This window comes from Botryllus schlosseri, chromosome 8 (assembly GCF_051294905.1).
Source record: "Botryllus schlosseri isolate E-star chromosome 8, Bs_hap1, whole genome shotgun sequence".
Classification (NCBI taxonomy): Eukaryota; Metazoa; Chordata; class Ascidiacea; order Stolidobranchia; family Styelidae; genus Botryllus; species Botryllus schlosseri.
The window spans coordinates 12,180,589-12,199,895 of record NC_137243.1 but is presented as its reverse complement, the minus strand read 5'-3'; the positions used below and the strand labels follow the sequence as shown (position 1 = coordinate 12,199,895).

The 19,307-nt window shown below is 38.7% G+C and overlaps 1 protein-coding gene across 2 annotated transcripts in view; it reads left to right on the top strand.

The window, feature by feature from the left end:
* Positions 1-19,307, top strand: part of LOC145445383 (cadherin-related family member 2-like) — a 48,267-nt gene that overhangs the window by 15,783 nt on the left and 13,177 nt on the right. For both annotated transcript variants that reach the window (XR_013916986.1, XM_080323573.1), the window contains exons 13-29: positions 844-908; positions 999-1,169; positions 1,824-1,893; positions 2,567-2,657; positions 3,861-4,042; positions 6,907-6,996; positions 7,594-7,713; positions 9,425-9,620; positions 11,188-11,333; positions 11,589-11,703; positions 12,232-12,344; positions 13,094-13,172; positions 13,908-14,077; positions 14,139-14,174; positions 15,167-15,331; positions 16,142-16,252; positions 16,901-17,018. Coding sequence is in view for 1 of the 2 variants with exons in the window: in XM_080323573.1 (XP_080179699.1) it covers positions 844-908; positions 999-1,169; positions 1,824-1,893; positions 2,567-2,657; positions 3,861-4,042; positions 6,907-6,996; positions 7,594-7,713; positions 9,425-9,620; positions 11,188-11,333; positions 11,589-11,703; positions 12,232-12,344; positions 13,094-13,172; positions 13,908-14,077; positions 14,139-14,174; positions 15,167-15,331; positions 16,142-16,252; positions 16,901-17,018 (2,038 nt within the window). In the remaining variant the exon portion in view is untranslated. The remainder of the gene's footprint in view (positions 1-843; positions 909-998; positions 1,170-1,823; positions 1,894-2,566; positions 2,658-3,860; positions 4,043-6,906; positions 6,997-7,593; positions 7,714-9,424; positions 9,621-11,187; positions 11,334-11,588; positions 11,704-12,231; positions 12,345-13,093; positions 13,173-13,907; positions 14,078-14,138; positions 14,175-15,166; positions 15,332-16,141; positions 16,253-16,900; positions 17,019-19,307) is intronic.

Below are 19,307 nucleotides of genomic sequence, written 5' to 3'. Positions count from 1 at the left end.
AGTAGAAGTGTGTTTGATGCTAACATGGCTATGATGATGTCAGCATTGTGTGTCCTGGAACTGAACCAAAAGTGGTATTAGTAAATTTATGAGCAGATCGCTGCTCACAGATTTAAATTTCAATCCTATTCCAAGAATCGGGACAGCCGACTTTCATCGCTATAGTTTTGACAAATTGGTTGTTGTGGCTGACCAGCGTATGAAATCTCGCCACTATGTTTCTTACGCGCGTACGATATCATCAAAGCAATGTTTGGTTTGTTTTAAATAATCACATATATTATCTCCATGTCCTCACTACATAATCAAATACCAATAGTGCGTTTTGGTTTATAATCTCAATTATATATAGTGCGGCACGCGAATGGATTTAGATGTTGAATGCGGCCCGCGAGCTCAAAAGTTTGCCCACCCCTGCTCTAGCTAATGGGTTCAAGTTAGGACTAGGTTTGAAGTATTTTGGGGGTTATTAAGTTACAATCTCAAGTTCTAAAGTTACATTGTCAAAGCATCGCATAATCAAGTATCATTTCAATGTGTTACATGCTCAAATGTCGTGCAACGGCATAACTGTAGAGGCCACCTATTTTGGACTGGTAATAATGTGAAACTTGTCTCCGGTGCTTGTTCGCTATATTTCTTGAGTTCATGTGGTGTTTCTGTGATATGAAATCAAATTGAATGAATACTCACTCTTTTTTATGTTACAAGTTCAAATTTACACTGAGCATTTATTGAGATGAACAACATAGAATTACTGTGATAACCACATTTGACCACATGATACTCAATACTCATGTCTCCTAATTTCAAAGTAACAAAAACCATACCGTTTTTCGACAGGCTGATGACGCGGACAGCGGAGAAAATGCAATAATTCATTACAGTCTCCAACCTGAAAATTCTGGGTACGCAACACTTTGCTGATAATTCATGTAATTCTGTCATGTGACGGTATAGCAGGAATTGACACAGAATATTTTCTATCCGCACAACAGATTTAGAATTGATGAAGGTACAGGGAAAGTTTCCGTAGCACCGGGCAGCAGTCTTGACAGAGAAACGCGGGCTCAGTATTTTTTGACAGTCATAGCTACCGACACCGGAGGACTTATAAACACAACACAGCTGACAGTCACCTTGACTGATATTAATGACCAGACACCGGAGTGAGTTGATAAATCCCTAACTAGTAATTTCCCGAAATTTCATTTCCTAAGCTTAATCTTGTTAGTGTGGGGATAGTTTCTCACACTGTACTGTTATCGGTAGTGGATAATGAGATAGCAGCTAATTTTGAAATAACAATTTGATTTATTACTCGTTGAGGCAAATATTGCATAATGGTAAGGTTGCTATGCTAAAATATTTCTGGACCAGCCTAAAGTGGAATAGCAGTTTTCATATCGAAAGACACGATCTGGAAAGCTGAAAGGAAGTGGTTTGAATATAAATGAGGTATTTAGTTTGAATAAGTAGTTTAGGACAATGCAACTCGTAGGCTATATATTTTGCGATTGAACCTCTAAATTTTCTGATTTTCATGACTTATACAAGTTACTGTCTTATAATCATGCTGATAGTTGATGTGTTGATTTAACTGTGAGATTACTGTCTAATTGTCAAAAGTTGAGATGTTGCAAGAAAAATTATGGCTATGAAATTGACGAATTAGTCCAATGACGAAACCGCTTAAGTAAGTATAGGTATTTGTGGGCTGTTAAAAAGTAGAAGCATTTGAATAAGAGTTATTCAAGTTTCATAAAATGATACTGCCCGATTTTGCAAATTTCCAACCATGACATGATTACTGGATCCTTCAGATTTTTGCAAACACAGTATATCATAAACTGGGATGAGAATGATGCTAGCCCTGATCCGCTTGAAGTCGAGGTGAGTCGGCACATTCTTTCAAAGTATGTGATTAAAGGAATTTGCCACTATGCCATATGATTTGGATGATTGTAGTCAGCTCAGCCTCGATGTTCTGTACGTATGAAAGATCTTTGACTGTTATTGATTTTAATATGTGTATCGTATTCTACATTTGCTACAGTCGCTGGTTAATGAGAAATATCTTCATTTTAGATGTAGACCGATATCCCAACAGTATTTCATTTTTTAAATTTCTATAGACATGAACACGGATATTTTGAAACTCATTGCAGAAGTGAACGACATTTTAATGGAGTTGATTTTTTTAATATAGTATCAATATAAATAATAAAGCGCCTGTTATCGCTTACTTTATGCCAGCTTTCGTTTTAGAAGAGTTTTCAGCGATCCCCAATGTATTTTCAAGATTTTATCAATATCCCACGTCTCATTTCTGAACGTTTCACACTGAAAAGCCTCTAGTATTTCTTGTTAACAGCTCCACCACCAAGTTTACTGAAGCATATCAAATCAATATAATCTGTTAACACCTAATGAACAGTTGAATTTCATCACCACATAGCAGCGGTATTTAGGCCGCAACATCGCAGGAATAGGCAATCAATTTGAAATCAATTCCAATATTTTTCGTGCTGCATGTCCCTGTGTTATTTGCATTCGTTGTTCTCAGGCTCTTGATTCCGATGATGCGTCAACCAACAACAGTAAAATGGAAATTTTCTTTGCTGATCCGGAAGTCAACAGTAGATTTCAGATTATTGGTATGTTCGTTTGGTGTGTTAGGTGTGTTCATTTGTTAGATGAAACATGCTTGTTTTTTGGCGAATCCAAAAGGATCAGTATTTTAAAAGGGTTTATTGTTACCGAAGTCGAGTTTGTATACTGTACATAGGCCTGTGCTGATCTGAATTATAACTTCTTACCGAATATACAAAGAAGCTGGCATTGGTCTGTGCTGATTTTTACTGCCTTCCATACCGAAATTGGTCATGAAATTTTGTCTTGTAAGTATTACTGGTGTCATCCAATAGTGTACCAATACTTGTTTGTTAATTTTATGCTTTCAAATGTCAATTTGTCAATTTTGTCTCAAGATTACAGAAAGTACGCCATATGCTACTACAGCCCCCATTGTCAAATGTGTATAACTGTGCATGTGTTCGAGTTCATTGCTCGATTCACGCCAAAATCACGCATGTTATTCCAAGGACGAATCCCTTTTTCTCAAGGATTTATTAATAGGTAATTTTTATGCTGTTTAACGTCTGACGGCAATTGAGTTATTCTATCATATTGTGGGGGTGTAAAAGAGAAGACCATTATATTCAAAGTCATACTGTTTTTTCAAAAGAAGCCGTTAGAATTATCCATAATATAGATTTCGGTGCAATTGAGACTTACTGAAATTGAAGCATATTATATATTGCAACCGCGGTTGCGTTTTCAAATTGCACTCAACATAACTGTTAATGAAGCTATCTAAGTACACAACACATACATATATATATATGCATCCCTTGATATGTATTCACAGAATATCCGAGGTTGGTCTGTGCTCAGTCTTCAGCCTTTACTCAACATTATCGACTATTATCATATGATAATGATGGAGGATTAGGATGTATAGAAAAATAGCACTTCTTACAGTATCGTTGGCGTTGAGATTGACTTCAAAAATTATTTGAAAACGCAACCAAGAGAAAGTGGCTGGATGTCAATATCAGTCATGCATAAGTCAAACACTTCAATCAAGTCTCCGGGGTTACGCAATAGGTATATACTATTGCAGTCAATGTTACGATGCAGAAATATGATGTGTGTATATTTGTGATTATGCAAACATGAAGAAATATTTTAAAAGATTTTCCAGCTATGAACAAACTAAACATTTCTGTAATCTCTCGTCAATTGCACCAAAGCCGATTGTTACATAACTGATAGATGTGATGAAAATATTTTTACAGAAGATTCAGATGGAAGCGGTGGGGTAATCCGTGCATCGATCACACCCACGGTGCCGCTGGATGCGGAAGTATTGCCTGGAGATTGTTCCAACGGCATCATCGAATTTGAATTAGAAGTTTCCGTGCGCGATAAAGGCTCGCCTTCGAAGAGCAGTAATGCCACAATTACTATTTTTCTTCGGGTAAATTGATGCTTATCTATATTCTAAGCCAGTGTTTCTTAGCCTTTCCAGCACTCTCATACCCTCGAGATATCAATACATAATTTTTTCGAGTTGAATAAAGATGCTCAGAGAATATTTCCCTTTTTGTTGGATTGTAAAATAATTTTGGGATCTAGATCAGTGGTTCTCAACCGCCGGTCTGCGACGACATTCCTGCCGGTCCGCGAGGTATATTACAATTTTATACTTCAATTTCAAGATGTAATGTTGAAGGCTTGTCCATTGATAGAATAAATAAAACATCAAATTTTAAAATAATTCAGAAGTTCGTGAGGTAACATTAGGGCTTGAAACATGTTCGATTTAACTTAAAGTTCAAGACGTGTTATTTGACGAGCGACAAGTACAGAACAGGTACGAGCTGACTCATCGCTAAACAGCGCAGTTTGCGCGATCATTCGTTTTCAATTGATTCATTTTGTGTAGGACCGTAACTGGGGCACCTAAAACCGCCCAATTGGAGTGGAGTCGAGCTTGAAAAGTGCCCAAAATTATTTTGCAAATGAACCTAAATCATAGCGTATTTTTCTGAAACTTTTTCCAGCATTTTTCGATTTCTTTTCGCGTTTTGCACGATTTAGTGTCCCTAAATGTCTTGCTTATTAGGTGCCATTCTCCGAAATATATGCATGGATGATAGAAATAGGCATTTCGGCGTCAGCCATTACCGCGCCGCGACGTACCAACCCCTAATGAAGTATAGGCTAACATGGAACTCCGAAGGGTGTGCCAAAAATTCGGCAGCAAGAAAACCGATTCGGTCATGAATGATCGATAATATTCGGTATTGCCGCGATTAAGCTACATAAACTATCTGCTTGCGCCGAGTAGAATGAATGTGCTCACAAATAGCCTACAGGTGAAAACATCCACCGACCTGCAGGGTCTGGGGGTGAATCCCCTGGAAGTTTGGCTTATCGCCCTGTGGGAGACCAAGACCAACGTTTTTGGGGGTGGGCTAACGAAGTGCTTTTGCGGCCCAGATTTCCACATGGCCGGTATAGTTGCTGCAAGGTGTTTTCCTGCGGCACACATTGTATTCGTAGTTGCCAGAGCAGCGTGTGCGTCTAATAGAAGTGGGCAATGAGTAAGGTAGCACGGCAAGGTGCTTGGTTCGAGTTGGCGTGGCCGGTTAAAGCCCACGGCGCACAATATAGTTTTGGTCCCCCTTCGAGCTCGCCCTCCCAATTATGGGGTTTGGGGTGCGGCAGTTACGGTCTTTCATACGTGTGTATGAAGAGCTGTCCTAGGGGTTTGTACCTGGCATATTCGGTACGTGAATTGTGAATAGTGAATACTCAGCATTAAATTCCGAGTCCATTCGTACTAACCTCAAGTCAATCCGACCAAAATTGTAGAGGCAACCTAACGATTTAATCAAGTAACCAGCAAGATTCAGGAAAAAAGGTTATTTTTGAACAGCCCTTTGACCATGATAGAATTGCTTATCACAATTTGAACACTAGGCTACCTCGGACATGAATGTATAGGGCATTTTGAAAATTTCCAGTTGGCGATAATAGGGGTTTATGCCTGGCATGTTTGGTATCAAACCAGGAAGATGCTACAGATGTGCAAAACATGCCGGTTTTACCTGTGATACTTGCAACCAACTGGTTTGCCCAAGACACAAAAAATCTCAGAAGAACGAATATTGCTTGGAATGCTGATCAATTTGTTGTAGTGCTGTTTCGTTGTTGTTGCGTTTGAAATATACGCGGCGAAACATCGCTTATTGAGGTATCTCTCTCTAATATTGCTTTTAAAACTACATTCACTGCTGTATAATTTATTAACTTGAAGGCATTTCGTATGCCCCTTAACAACAAGAGATAACGGCACAATAAGAAGCATATGGAAAGAGATTCAAACGAAATCCAAACTGGCAAAGTTGGACGTAACAATGCAATAATAAAAAGGAACGGTAGCTGGCCAAAGTCAGCTGTACCGGTACTCCGGTAGTCATAATAAAGGGATAAGAGAGAATCAAATTCTACAATACACAGAAGACGTTACACAGACAATTAGCTGTATACATTAATGGAATATTTGTATACCAACTCTTTCTCCTTCTTATGGTGCCGTTAATTCTTGATAAGGGAAACCAGAAAAGCCACCAGCACTATTCCAGTTGAGCAACGGTAATCACATATTTGAGGTATCTATGCAATTTTTATCACAGCTATTAAGGTTACTAACATTTCAAAATAGGTATTTTGCGAATCACGCAGCCTAATTCTCAAATTGGAATTTGACGAAACCGGACCAGGACGGGGCTCATGCACTTTCGGACCAAAAAGCGATTTTCTCCGTAAGGCTGTAATGACTACGGTCCGAAAGTGAACGAGCCCCGTAGGTCCGTCAATTACATGTTTGAAATCATATCGGAATTGGAAGAACACATTGACAATTTTGACATTTCCGTGGATTTTCGACTTCTCAATCTAAAACTATGTACTGAGACCACTAAATCAGGATCCATGATCGTTTCTTGAGGTTGAAAAACACGAGGAAATACCAGGTTGACAATCTGTCAACGTGTGTCCGATTATGTTACTTGAAATTCCTGTGCTCGCGGACTCGGGGTTGAGAAACACTGCTCTAGCACCATATAATTGCAAAAAACGGTTGCATACTTTACATTTTGGCTTCATTTCAATTTTCGAAGTGCACCGGTCCGCCAGACATTTTTTGAAATTTTACCGGTCCGCGAGGTGAAAAAGGTTGAGAACCACTGATCTAGATATTGTATAGGCATAATCCCACAATACATATCGTACCCCCCGATTTTCTCTTGCTCGTCAATATTATATCCTTTCCAGGGTGTCAACGACCATGCACCCATATTCAATGATTCAATGTACAATGGAAGTGTCAATGAGGGTACATCACAGGGTACTGCTGTAGCTAAGGTATGTTTTACCGTTTGCATGTATCTATCAGTTAATGCTGGGCACAGTGATTAGTATACTCAAATCAAGATCAAATAGTGATTATATCGATTCAAATACCATTCGTTAATTTCTTGGAGTACCGATGTTATATCAGCGAGAATTTGCGTTTAGATTGTGTGAGCTATAATTAAGGACTCAATCGGTCATATCCAACATCCAAAAGTTGTAGCACGAAATACCGTAGATGTGAAGTAGCAATCGATAGGCGACAGTATATCACAATGCGCAATGTCATAATTTAATAAGTATTTCGGTGAATTTTACCTGACATAATGGTACTTGCGCTTGTGTCAAAAATATATACTCGAACTTTTGGAGTTTTTTATTATGTGCCAAGCTATAAACCTGAATCTTAATCCCATTATGACTCAAGAGTGTAGTATACGAATCGCTGGATAATATTCTGAAAAACAAGCATCCAGCTCTTGAAAAATATTTACTAATCTTCACATCGTGTAATATATATATATATATATATATATATCAATCACAGGTCCATTGTAGGGTGTAGTTTTTCCAGTAAATTCTGATGCAGTCACTGTTTTACCCAAACAGGTGTTTGCTTCTGATGGCGACAAATGTGAAACGAACAACGAAATCACGTTCACTGTGGATAACGAGTTTGCCGATAGTTTTTTGATGGGACTGTCTGAAGATGGGGAGTCAGTTTTGCAGGTGAGTAAGCAGTCAGTAATCCAAATTTAATACTCTAATTTGAAATCACAATGCCAGGTCTTTCGCCCTGCAACGTTGTGGTGTTGAAATTCTATTCGCGCAAGCACTCCTTTTATTAGTTGTTTGTGGGTTGTAATTTTGATGAAGCTGTTGTAATCATATTTATCATTATGACACTTGAAATGTTAGGCATATGATTTTCTTTTGTATACATGGCCAATCGATGGTATAATGTCGGGTCAGCGAGAAGAGCTTATTTTCATGAGAAACCAGAAACCCTATCTATATCTGGAATTAACTGCTCAATAAACTGCTTTTTTTGGCAAAAATGTAGGTTAAACCGTCTATTTATACCTTCTTTATCCACGACATCAGTCAGGCACAGATATAATGCTTCACTAATTACATCACAATTGGATTACAGTGCAATTTGCAATCTTCCTATGATGAAGTTGATAGCATAACTGAGAAAATTTTAAATGCAAATATCTCAAAAACCTGATGTGCTAGGAAAGAATAAGGGCATATTCGGAATCAGTGGGGAATAACCTTCAAGAATCATGTTATCACATATACGTTGGAAATTGGCTGTTGACCAGTGTTATCATACTTACTAGCTAATATTTATCTTGTATATCCTAGATTGCTCAAGGGTACATGAGATGCGTCACTGAAAAGCTAATAAATAGTTCTGCATTTCTGTCGATAATAACCTATGTATATCAATATATGTCGTTGACTACTGATGAGAGTAATTCGAAAAGGTTTTTGTGAACAAATTACCAAAATTAAGTTATCGCTTTATGTACTCCATGTGTAATTTTTTCATAGTAATACTGATAACAGTGTGGAATACTTCTGCTCTGCTGCTACTTATGTTTACCATTACCTCTTTTTAGTTACATCTAAGAGTATTCGGCATGGTTCGTGATCGATAGGTCGTGGGTTCGATCCACGGCCGGGTCAGACCAAAGACCTGATTAGTAACACTTGTATCCATGACTTCCCTGCTTGGCGCTCATGCATTACTGGGATAGCATGGAGGTGCGGTGCAAGACTTAGAAAGCCTTAAAAGGCTATTTCTGTACCTTCCTTGTCCAGCGGCATATACGCAACATCCACTCATCATGGTGTGCATATGCACAGATCGTGTGCATGTATATGACGAGTCGGTGTATATGTTGCAAAAACATCAATGACAAAAATAAACCACGTTCTCTCCATATTATGAATTACGAACCTCCTGCTGAGCCGGTTAAAACCGTCATATGCCCATAATATCAATGTTATATTTTAATCATCACCAGCTTCTATTGTTTTCATCCACTTATGACACACAAGACACAATGCGATGTAATGAAAAGATAGTATGATGTCAAAACGACCAAGTAGAGTCTATCGATATAACATCCACCTCGGTACAATGCCCATTGTGACAGTGTTTGATCTTGATCTTTTGGCTGTCTTTCATTTGGACTCTTTCCTCACCCTTTCTTTATGTTTCTTTGTATTCGGCTCGCACCTGGTCTTTCTCTAGGCTTTCTGTGGAGACTGCATAATAACAGGGGCACACGGGAGAAAGTCCCCAGATTAACTTACAACACTTTAAAATGTGCTACTGTCTACACTCAAAACGTAGTTTCTTGCGTCAATGGACATGAACTAACCAACTACTCCCACTCTTAACAACATGTCACCCGTTTGTGCTTAGGTCAGGCGACCGCTAGACCGTGATCTAGACGGATTTTATGATGTCATTGTGTATGCTGTGGACAGTGGACGGCCACAGATGTCTAGCAACGCAACTGTAAGGGTCACAGTATTGGATGTCAATGATAAGGACCCGTATTTTGTCGATGAAAGTCAATTGGAAATTACAGTAAACGAAAGCGCTAAAATCGATGAAGGTAAGGTATTGATGTGAGTAAGTTGTACCGAGCAACTAGGGAAATTTTTAAATTTTCAAATGAAGATTCTAACCCTGTATTTATTGGAATGATTGTGGTGTGATGTCCAGAATTCAGCACACTTCATTCAAAGATTGCCGAAAATTGTCCCAAATTGAACGGCAAAATTCACTTCCACTAAAATCATGAATTGAATTCAAGTCTTACCAAAATATTCGAATCCGTGTTTACCAGGTACCAATTTGTCACGGTAGATTCATGGGATATTCTATTGATTTGCATTATTTGAAACCAGACAGAATTTTTACACATCTGTATCGAGATCAAAGTATTTTGTTAGCCTTTTGTCTGTAAAATAGAGGAACAAAATCGATGTATCCAGCCTATAATACTATCATCCAAATTTGCAATATGGGTTGGTGCTAGTTAAACTTCGTGTCGTGCCTCCACACTTTGCCATTTTGTTATAATCAGTCATTTAATGTCCATAGCTTGGATCAGTGGTTCTCAACCCCCAAAGTTTATTTAATAATCTAGCTCAGTTGTCGTGCAACCGTAATCTGTCTTGTGCAAATATTAACTGTAGGCTAGGGATAAACATCAGCAAAATGTCTTTTTTAACATCATACTATTTATGTAGAAATTGGGTAGACTTCTATTTGAATGTGATTTCTGTAGCATAGCATCCATTTCCGCCAATATAGGTGATGGCAAATATAATAATAATGTTTCTGGTGAGACATTTGGGTATGATCGCAACATAAGGCACCAAGATTGAGAAGCATATTTTCTAATGAACATATAACGTCCAGCCAAGTCGTTTCTATCAAGCAGCTCAGCTTTATAAGTTATTCCGGAATACTAGTTATGTATATCACAGGAGAAAATGGGTTTTGCAAACATTTCGAAGTCACCTTGATTGACCTGCACAACTGCGACTTTTATATTTTACCACAAACCACAATAAATCGTCAATTTTTAGTCCTGAAGTTTTAGCAGCGGTGAAGCGGAACTGCCTCTTGATTTTCCTAATTTAAAGAAATACAAATTGGGGTATTAACCGTTTTGCAAACTTGGAGGCTTCACGGACCCCCTGAAAATGCTTCGCAGACCGCCGGTTGAGAAGCACTGGCTTAGTTTGAGGGTCGCTAACCTTTTTGAAACCTAGAGGTACTTCTTGGGTACTGATTAATACGTCAGGATTAAGGAATAATAACTAGATCTCATTAGGCCTTCATGTGGGCGAAGACGAGCAACGCCCCGATCAAAAACTGTGTGTTTCTTAGGGTCCACTGACCCATGTTCAACTGCTGGTAATATAAAACCCACGCTTCGACTTTCAAATCTCTCATTTGAATATTTGCTACTGCGGGCACCGCGTTGGTGACCCCTGGCTTGGATAGTGTATGTTCATAGGACTGGTAAAGTAGAGATCCCTTTTCAGCGATGGAAACGGCAAAAAGAGGCATTTTCGAGACTAAACTTGAAATTTTCCTCCAAGCTTTTTGTCATCGCAGATGAGCTATTTATTCTTGGATATTAAATTAGAGACTTCGCCGTTTTTCAGTGATCGGCTCCGTATTTGCCGATGATACGGACATCAACTCCAATCTCAACTTTTCCATCGTTCGATTTCGCTGCATTAATGAAAACGATGTTGATGTTGGCGATAGCAAATGCACCGATTGGTTTTCTATTTCCTCAAAAGACCAGGTATGTGTCGGAGTTTAGGATACGAAATGCACTGACATTTTTGTCTATTTATTCAATACAACAGGTATGATACTTGATACCTTACTTTTTTTATTGTCGATATTATTCTCTCAAGTATAAGGTAGGCTGGTTTATGCAACTGACAATAGCAATCTCTATTTTTTTATCCATATCTGATAACTGAATGCATTTCCTGTAAATTTTTTTCAATACTTGAATGTTCTCGATCGATAAGGACCTTGTTAACTTTTTTAGGTGGGGAATATTTCCGTAAACAGCGAACTAGATCGCGAAACAGTGGAAACTGTTGTGCTCACAGTCCAGGTGGAAGATATGAATGCTGATACGGACCGCGAACAGATATCAACAAGTAACTCGGACTTTCAAAGTTCTTTTTACTAGTTATTGTATTGGTGCTGGTGACCATCACTGTCGCTTGTCATTTGTAAAATGTTGCTGTACCGTTAGTGGCGGCTAATTCCAGTCAATATTTATTGGACTGTCCGATGAAGTCATCAACTCGTCTACCATGATCTTGCTCATTTACGCTGTCTTATATTTCTTGCTTGAAGTGCAATATACTATGTTAGACTTGAAATACTTGTGTCTAACTAGTTCATGTCAATGTGTACATAGCTGTAGTTTAATGTACATAAATGATGTGTACACGGGCTATATTGTTCAACTATTGGCACTAATTATTGGCTCTAGCTGAATTGTGTCACTTTTTGAATATGTGAAATCGATGTCCGCTCAAAGTTTTGATAGCGACCAGGCTCGTGGTCTGTGGTTGATTGACATCGTCACCATAAAAATTTCAAATTTAGGTTATGCTTTCCTGTGGTTTACATTTGTGTTCTTTGGTGACTGAACATTAAAAATGCCGGGATTTTTTTAGCGACGGTGACTGTCATGATCAGCGACTACAACGACAACGCCCCAAATATCACCGAGCCGAAAGAACCATTTCCAGTCATTGAACAATTGTCCGTTGGAACAGTAATAGGAAGGGTAAGTGCTGCAACACTGTGAGATGAGTGTAAATCAGTGATCCTAAAGCATGTAGCACACTAAAGTAATTATAAAACGCTCAAGGCACACTGACAAAAGAAAAGTTTGCTTAAAAAATATTTCACACTCGTTAGTGCGATGGAAGTGCCTCTTTATAGGAACATACGCCACTGAAACGAGGTTTCATTATTGACATATCTGCATTTTGTCGTCAATACCAAGAACTATGTCTCGTTTACTGCTTTTAATTTCATTTGAAGCACAAAAGCCATGAAGATGAAAAAAAAGCAATATGATTTTGATTGCTTTTTCACCGATCATGGAATAGGGTTCGGCAGACAGTCCTAACTCAACCTTTTTGCAGAGCAGTGTTTTAAAAAACTTTTATGATGTTCTTTTTCTACTGCGAGAAAATTGCTTCATCCATTGCTAACAAATTAGGAAATACCAATTTGAAGTTAATAACAGCAAATTCTGAGAGGTACTATTGCAGCGCAAGATAATCCTATACAATTTGAGGAATGATTTCTTGTTTGTGAGTTGATTCATTAACAGCGGGGAAACTAATCAAGGACTGCTTGTCTTATTTTTAATATTTATACAGCTCCTTTCTGAATTTCCAAAAATACTCACGACACACCCTTAAATCTGTGGTAGCAAATAGTTCGGGAATCAGTGGTGTAAACGATGTGTCATCATGGAACTTTATCGCTGATTTTTGTTGTAAATATCTGTTTTCGCCAATACAGCTCTTCGCGACGGACATCGACAAGGATAATACCGTGACATTTTTTGTGGTCAGTCCTTTCGTCAATATTTCTGCGGATGGTGAGTTATCGGCCAATTCCCGAATAGTGTGCTTAACGAGCAATCAATCAGTCGCACGCGCTATGATCAGCGTTCGAGGTAACAGTCAGTACACAAAATCTACGAAGGCACAGATGTAGAGAGGAGGCATGCACATCGACATTCACGAAGTATATGTACCTGATCGTGGTAAAGTAGACATGCGGACTGACTAGTATAGATTATGTAAAAATTGCTTGTATTTCGACTTGAATGTGGACATGCTCGGTGACTGTGGGATAGTTTCGACTACTAAATTTATACACTTGTTGTGATGACTAAGAATTTTTATTTTTCAAGTAAAATTATTCCTCCACAACGCAGCATCTGAAACATGGCACAAGCGACATTTCTTTGAGGTAGCGCTCTTCCCTACGCTTTGTCACGATGTGGCCGAATTCATGTTTTCATATGTGTATGACTTCGTAATGAGTAACACTGGAAAACTAGACCTACTTAAAGCTAAAACTCGATCCGGAATCGTAGTTGTTTCTGACGTATAATTTCTATTTTTGTTGGTTATTCTAAATTTTAAGAGTAATGACTAGCCTATGTGGCTTGACTTTGATGACTCTCTTACACCAAGCTTCCCGTCTATACCTCACTTATCTGTATATCACATTTCACCCTTTTGCATTTTTGTTATGCATGTTATTGATTTGCAAGGTTCACAGACAAAGATTTTCTTTTGCAACTTTGAATGCACATAAATTTCAGGCGAGATCACCGTCAACGGAGTAATAGACCGAGAAGGCGTCCCAGGCTCAAATTTTAGTGCTTTGATCAACGCAAGAGACGACGGAGTACCGAGTATGACATCACAAATAGAAGTGAAGTTTGACGTCGTCGACGCCAACGATCACGACCCCTCTTTTGGCAGCTTCACGGTTTGTTGTTTTATTCCTTGTTCATTCAGCTTCTTGTACGGAAATTGTCTCTTTTGTACAGAGCTTCACGTGTGAAATTAAAGAAAACGAGGCTGAGGTACGTCACTGGTAAACTGTGCGGATATATACCGAATGGGTCATACTGTATACTCTATGTTAAAGTAACTCATCTATCGGTTGATTTTTCGACTACCCGTTCCATTATGTAAATACGGCGGTTTCTTGATGTTAACTGTAGAGGGTAAAGCCGTGTAAACAAGGCGAGTGGACAATGCTTTGATAGTCTATCCAAGTGCTTCTTGAACTTTTTACTCCGAGACCCAAATCTGAGTTTTAATTTATCTAGCGATCAGTATGCTATGTATTTACTGGCATTTAGGAAATAGAGAAGGCGCAGTCCTCACAGACAACCAGTAGTACGCAATGCAGTTCCAACCAGCAACGTTCATTTTGGGCCAAGGTTTTATCGCATTTACCCGGCGTTTTTCGCACCGGATTTTGGGCGCAGCCGAAACTTTGTCTTCATGTGTCCTGGAAAGGACAGCCTCGAAATATCCGTTGCACACTACTAGAAATATTCGGTGCTTTTACAATTGCGAATAAAGTTGATAAATTTATGTAAATTATGAGTATGAAAAAAAATATATCGGATGCGGCAGTTACGGTCGCGCTCTTTCCCTCCCTCTACCCCGTCCGAGCATTACCCCGGCAAGTTAGACCTTTCCAGAGAAAGCAATTTCAGACAAATCTTATCATGACATCAAACCAATCTGTGTAGGCCTAATACAAAGGTCTGCACATTTTCATGATCACTCCATTGCAGTAATGACTTTTTGTGCGTCTTGCTTCTTGGCAAATAAATTTGGTTGATGCACACGTTATCCCTGGTCTATCCTATACTCGACTACAAGTCTTTTAGCAGTCGTCTTCTGACCCCTCCATGGTGACTTTCTGGTAACTGGCGATACCTGTAAATTTATTAAGTAGCCAAGTTTCAACTCTCAGGGTGGTTACTGAAATTTTGCAAATTACCCTGGGTTATATTTTCAAACAGTGCAATAGAATTTTAAACATTGATTCTGTTTACAGGACACGCCCGTCTGCACCATCACTGCTACCGACGAGGATATCGGCGACAACGCATTGCTGACTTATTCGATACAAACAGCTGACGCGCCTTTCACTGTGAACTCTACGACTGGCCAGATTTTCTCCGATTTAATATTCAATCAGGAAGACGACAATTCCTACGAGGCACGTTATTAAGTTAATGAGTTGATTCGATATTATGTTTTTAAATTTGCAGCATTTTTCATTCGGTTGTGGCTGTTGTAGCAGTCAGCTCAGGCTAACTATTCGGATCGGAAATGGAGTTGAGAAATGTCAAGCTTGTATACATTGTGACATTGGCATGTGCGCTAGTTGTGTCTAACATTTCGCAAAGGACAATTCAGCACTGTCCTGGTTCTGACATAGTAATAATATGACCCAGTAAATGCCGGAGCTCATTACCAGACTTTCTGACAAGGCTCTAGTTTAGAGGTTAACGTTACGGCATGGTGGTTAAGGTTATGGCTTTAGTTGCTACTCGTATTGTTCATATTATAGTGAGAAGTGAGTAACACTGATTAGGTGACATGAAATTGGTACGCTACTCCATATCGGAAGATTGTTACAATTATGTCTACCACCAAGTCGAAATTCGATCGGTTTTCTACTGGACAAATACTAGCATGATGCAATTTGATTTCGCCTGGTCGACTTTTGGCACTCCGACTTATCGGTTAGATACTGAAACATTCCTTTTCGCTTTCAGTGTGCATACCTTTATTAAGCATGTTCCACCATTCTTATTAGGCTACTATATTTTGTAGGACTACATTCATTGCAGTATAATTTTTTACCTTTGTGTTAACGGCACAATAACGATAATGGAAATTTGGATTTAAATGAAAACAAATTCGAAAAAGTATGACTTATTTGTGATGTCATTCTTTCTCAACTTGACCTGGCTATACCTGTTCTCTTTAAAATCCGGCGATACCAACTAAGATATTGTTCCAGTTCAAGTTCAGAGCGCGCGACACTGCCGGCGACCTTGCCCGAGAGTCGGAAGTTGATGTCATTGTGAATATTTTGGACCTTGATGATAATGAACCCACATATGAGGGCTTTGTAAGTATTTAAAACATGCATTTAGAAATGTAGAACAAACGCCATGCCCCACAAATGCGGTCTTATCCTTTGCGTGTGTTTGTTGAATTTTTATTTGTGAAAAATTTGCTTGTCTTGTCTCTCACAAGTTGAAAGCTGGATTTATGTTTTGACCACGGGTTATTGCACGAACACTAATCGGTTATGTCATAAAAATATACATCCTCTACAAATATGATTGATTTCATCGGACTTGGGTAGTAGTACACTATCCTGAATAGTTTTCCATTTGAAACATTTTACTCATTTGGCATTACCTGTGTAAGGGTTTCTGCAGCAGATTAGTGGTCCGCATTGTTGTTGTCCCGGAAGTTTTAATGGCAAATGCTACTGTAACCTCAACCATTTCCGCGGGCTTAAGACCGGAATGGGAATGGAAATGGATTTTACCCATCAGTGTCTGACGCGGCTTAACAATGACAGCGATCCGATATGTATACAATACAGGCTTGTGGATAGTGAGACCAGTGATGTAACCACATAGCTAGGGTACACCACATTTTCGTGTTGATATGTCATATATTTGAAAAACCTGCTATGTGTGTGTCCTACATGTGTGATTGTGAGTACCATATATACTCAAATCACAACTTTGATAAAATTGCACAGAGCCCGCAGGAAATTCCGATCACCGAGGAAAACGACGAGAATTTTAACATGGGTGCCGTCAAAGAGGCCTTCGACGCGGACACTGAGGAGAACCGGAAGAATTCATACTTCTTACTTTGTGAGTAGTAAATTTAAATATAATCAAAGTGAAATAGAAGCGATTATATGCAATGGAAATTGTGAAAAATTGAAAATGAAAGCGCGGTTTCCTGAGAACGATTTAATTGCACCAGTTTATTTCTATTTCAATAACAATCAGTGTCGACTTATGTTGCGAATGGAAATCGAAATTTTGCGCATTTGATTTCCTTTTCTCGTCACGATATTTTCAACAAAATGGCTGTTGCATTTGGAATAGACACCATTTTTTCTGAGGACATGCATGTATTACATGACAGATGTCAACCTCACTGTCGAATCGAAAATGCAACTTTAAATTTTTGAGGCGCACCGTCGGATAGCATCTACATCTTCGTAATTCTTATAGAGTTGACACAAGTCTGTTTTTGGCCTTGAGCAGGGTTGTAACCAAGTCACGCGGTTCCGACTCGCAAGTTAATTTTGACTCGAGTCAAGTTTAATCATTTTGAATTCACCATGAGTCAAGTTTGAGTCCAAGTCATCATGTTCACTTTTCATTATCGACATCAAGTAAGGTTCGTTTTAACTTTTGTGAAACTCCTGAGTGATATCGTATGTATAATCTACCCATTTCTCTCACTCTTAACATGTGTATTCCAACAGAACAAAGACATTTTCCGGGACTATTTTTCAAGAATAAGTCCTGATAAAACTGAGACTTGAATCAATTAATCTATAATGTCTCGAATTATATGACTTGGTCGAGTCATGCGCAATGACTCGAGCACAAATCGAGTCGATACGCAAATTGACTCAAATGGACTCAAGTCATTTTCTATTCGGAAAAAAATGAGTCAAGCCGAGTCGACAAAAGACTGCGACTGGGGTCGAGTCATGACGCAAGTTATGAAAACCTTGATTTTAAACCAAATTGTTGTCTATATTCTTGTATTGGCATCAAGCCATCAAGTTGAGTATGTCATAGGCAATCAATTTGGAAAAGATGATGTTAGTTAGGTAAAAACATACAAGTCGCAATTCTAGCTCTCCAAGTTGGAGGTTTTAAAAGAAATGCAATCATGATATACAGTAATACAAGCCAGATTTTTATGACGGCGGTGTCATTAAGCTGTTAATATTTGTGATATAGCTTGCTGGATAAGGAAAAAAAGGAAAAAGGAATGAACGTAGTTTATTTTTGTCCTTGACGTTTTTGTGGCATATACACCGACTCATGATATACGTACACACGATCTGTCCATATGCGTACCATGAGAGCATGATGTGCGTATGCTGCTGGACAAGGAATGTGCAGATATAGCCTTACGGCTTTCCCAGTCTTGCCACACCTCCATTCTATCCCAATAATGCATGAGAGCCAAGAAGGGAAGTCATGGATACCAGTGTTACTAATATGATCTTGGGTTTGACCCGACCGGGGATCGAACCCACGACCCACCGATCAAGGAGCCGGACACTTCACCATTACGCTATCTTATAGTGACAAATGTGTTGCAATGCTGGTGTCACACTCGTGCTGACCTTACGAGAGAATGTACTATGTACCTTGATGCGGTCTGTCCGGTACTTTCTAGTTTCCTGTGGTTTATAGCTATCCGTGTTCTCTTGGATTGTTGTTCTTCCCATTAAATGAAGAGCGGTAGTGTATCCCGATCACATTTTTATTTGTCCTTGTACGTTTAATCATTGACGATCTCGAGGCATTGGGTCTTGCGTAATTGATTGGCGTGGGGTGCGTTAGTGTACGTTGTGTCATTTCAAATATTTGTTGTCATGACTGTTTGTATATTTATAGGCCGTCTGGTGTGGTGTGGAATGCCAGGTCATTACACTTCACTTGCTGTTTTGATGAAACTCAAGTAGGCACTTGAATTGGCATTGGGCGGATCTAAAGTATAAATTCGTCTCTACACTGTTATCATATTATATTACAACAGGATAATGACATCAAGGCCAAGATAATGATATTGGAATGTTCAAAATCCAAAGTTTGGGAGCCATGTATCTTGCTTTGGGTGGGCACTTTTGGGGTACAGAGTTGCTTAGTGTCTTTGATGAGGCTTTATAACGAAGTGTGAATTTTGTAGAATATTTGTAGTACAAAAATGACAGTACCATGATATCGCTAAAATTTATCCTGTTCCTTTATCGGCTTTCATTAGCAGTGACTGCTAATGCTCGCAGTGAATAATAACATGTACAACCAATTTAGTTCATAATTTGGAAAAATTATGACATAAAAATTACTATATTAAATTTATACAATTTAATTAAAATAAAATTTATACATTAAAAAAACTTTGTA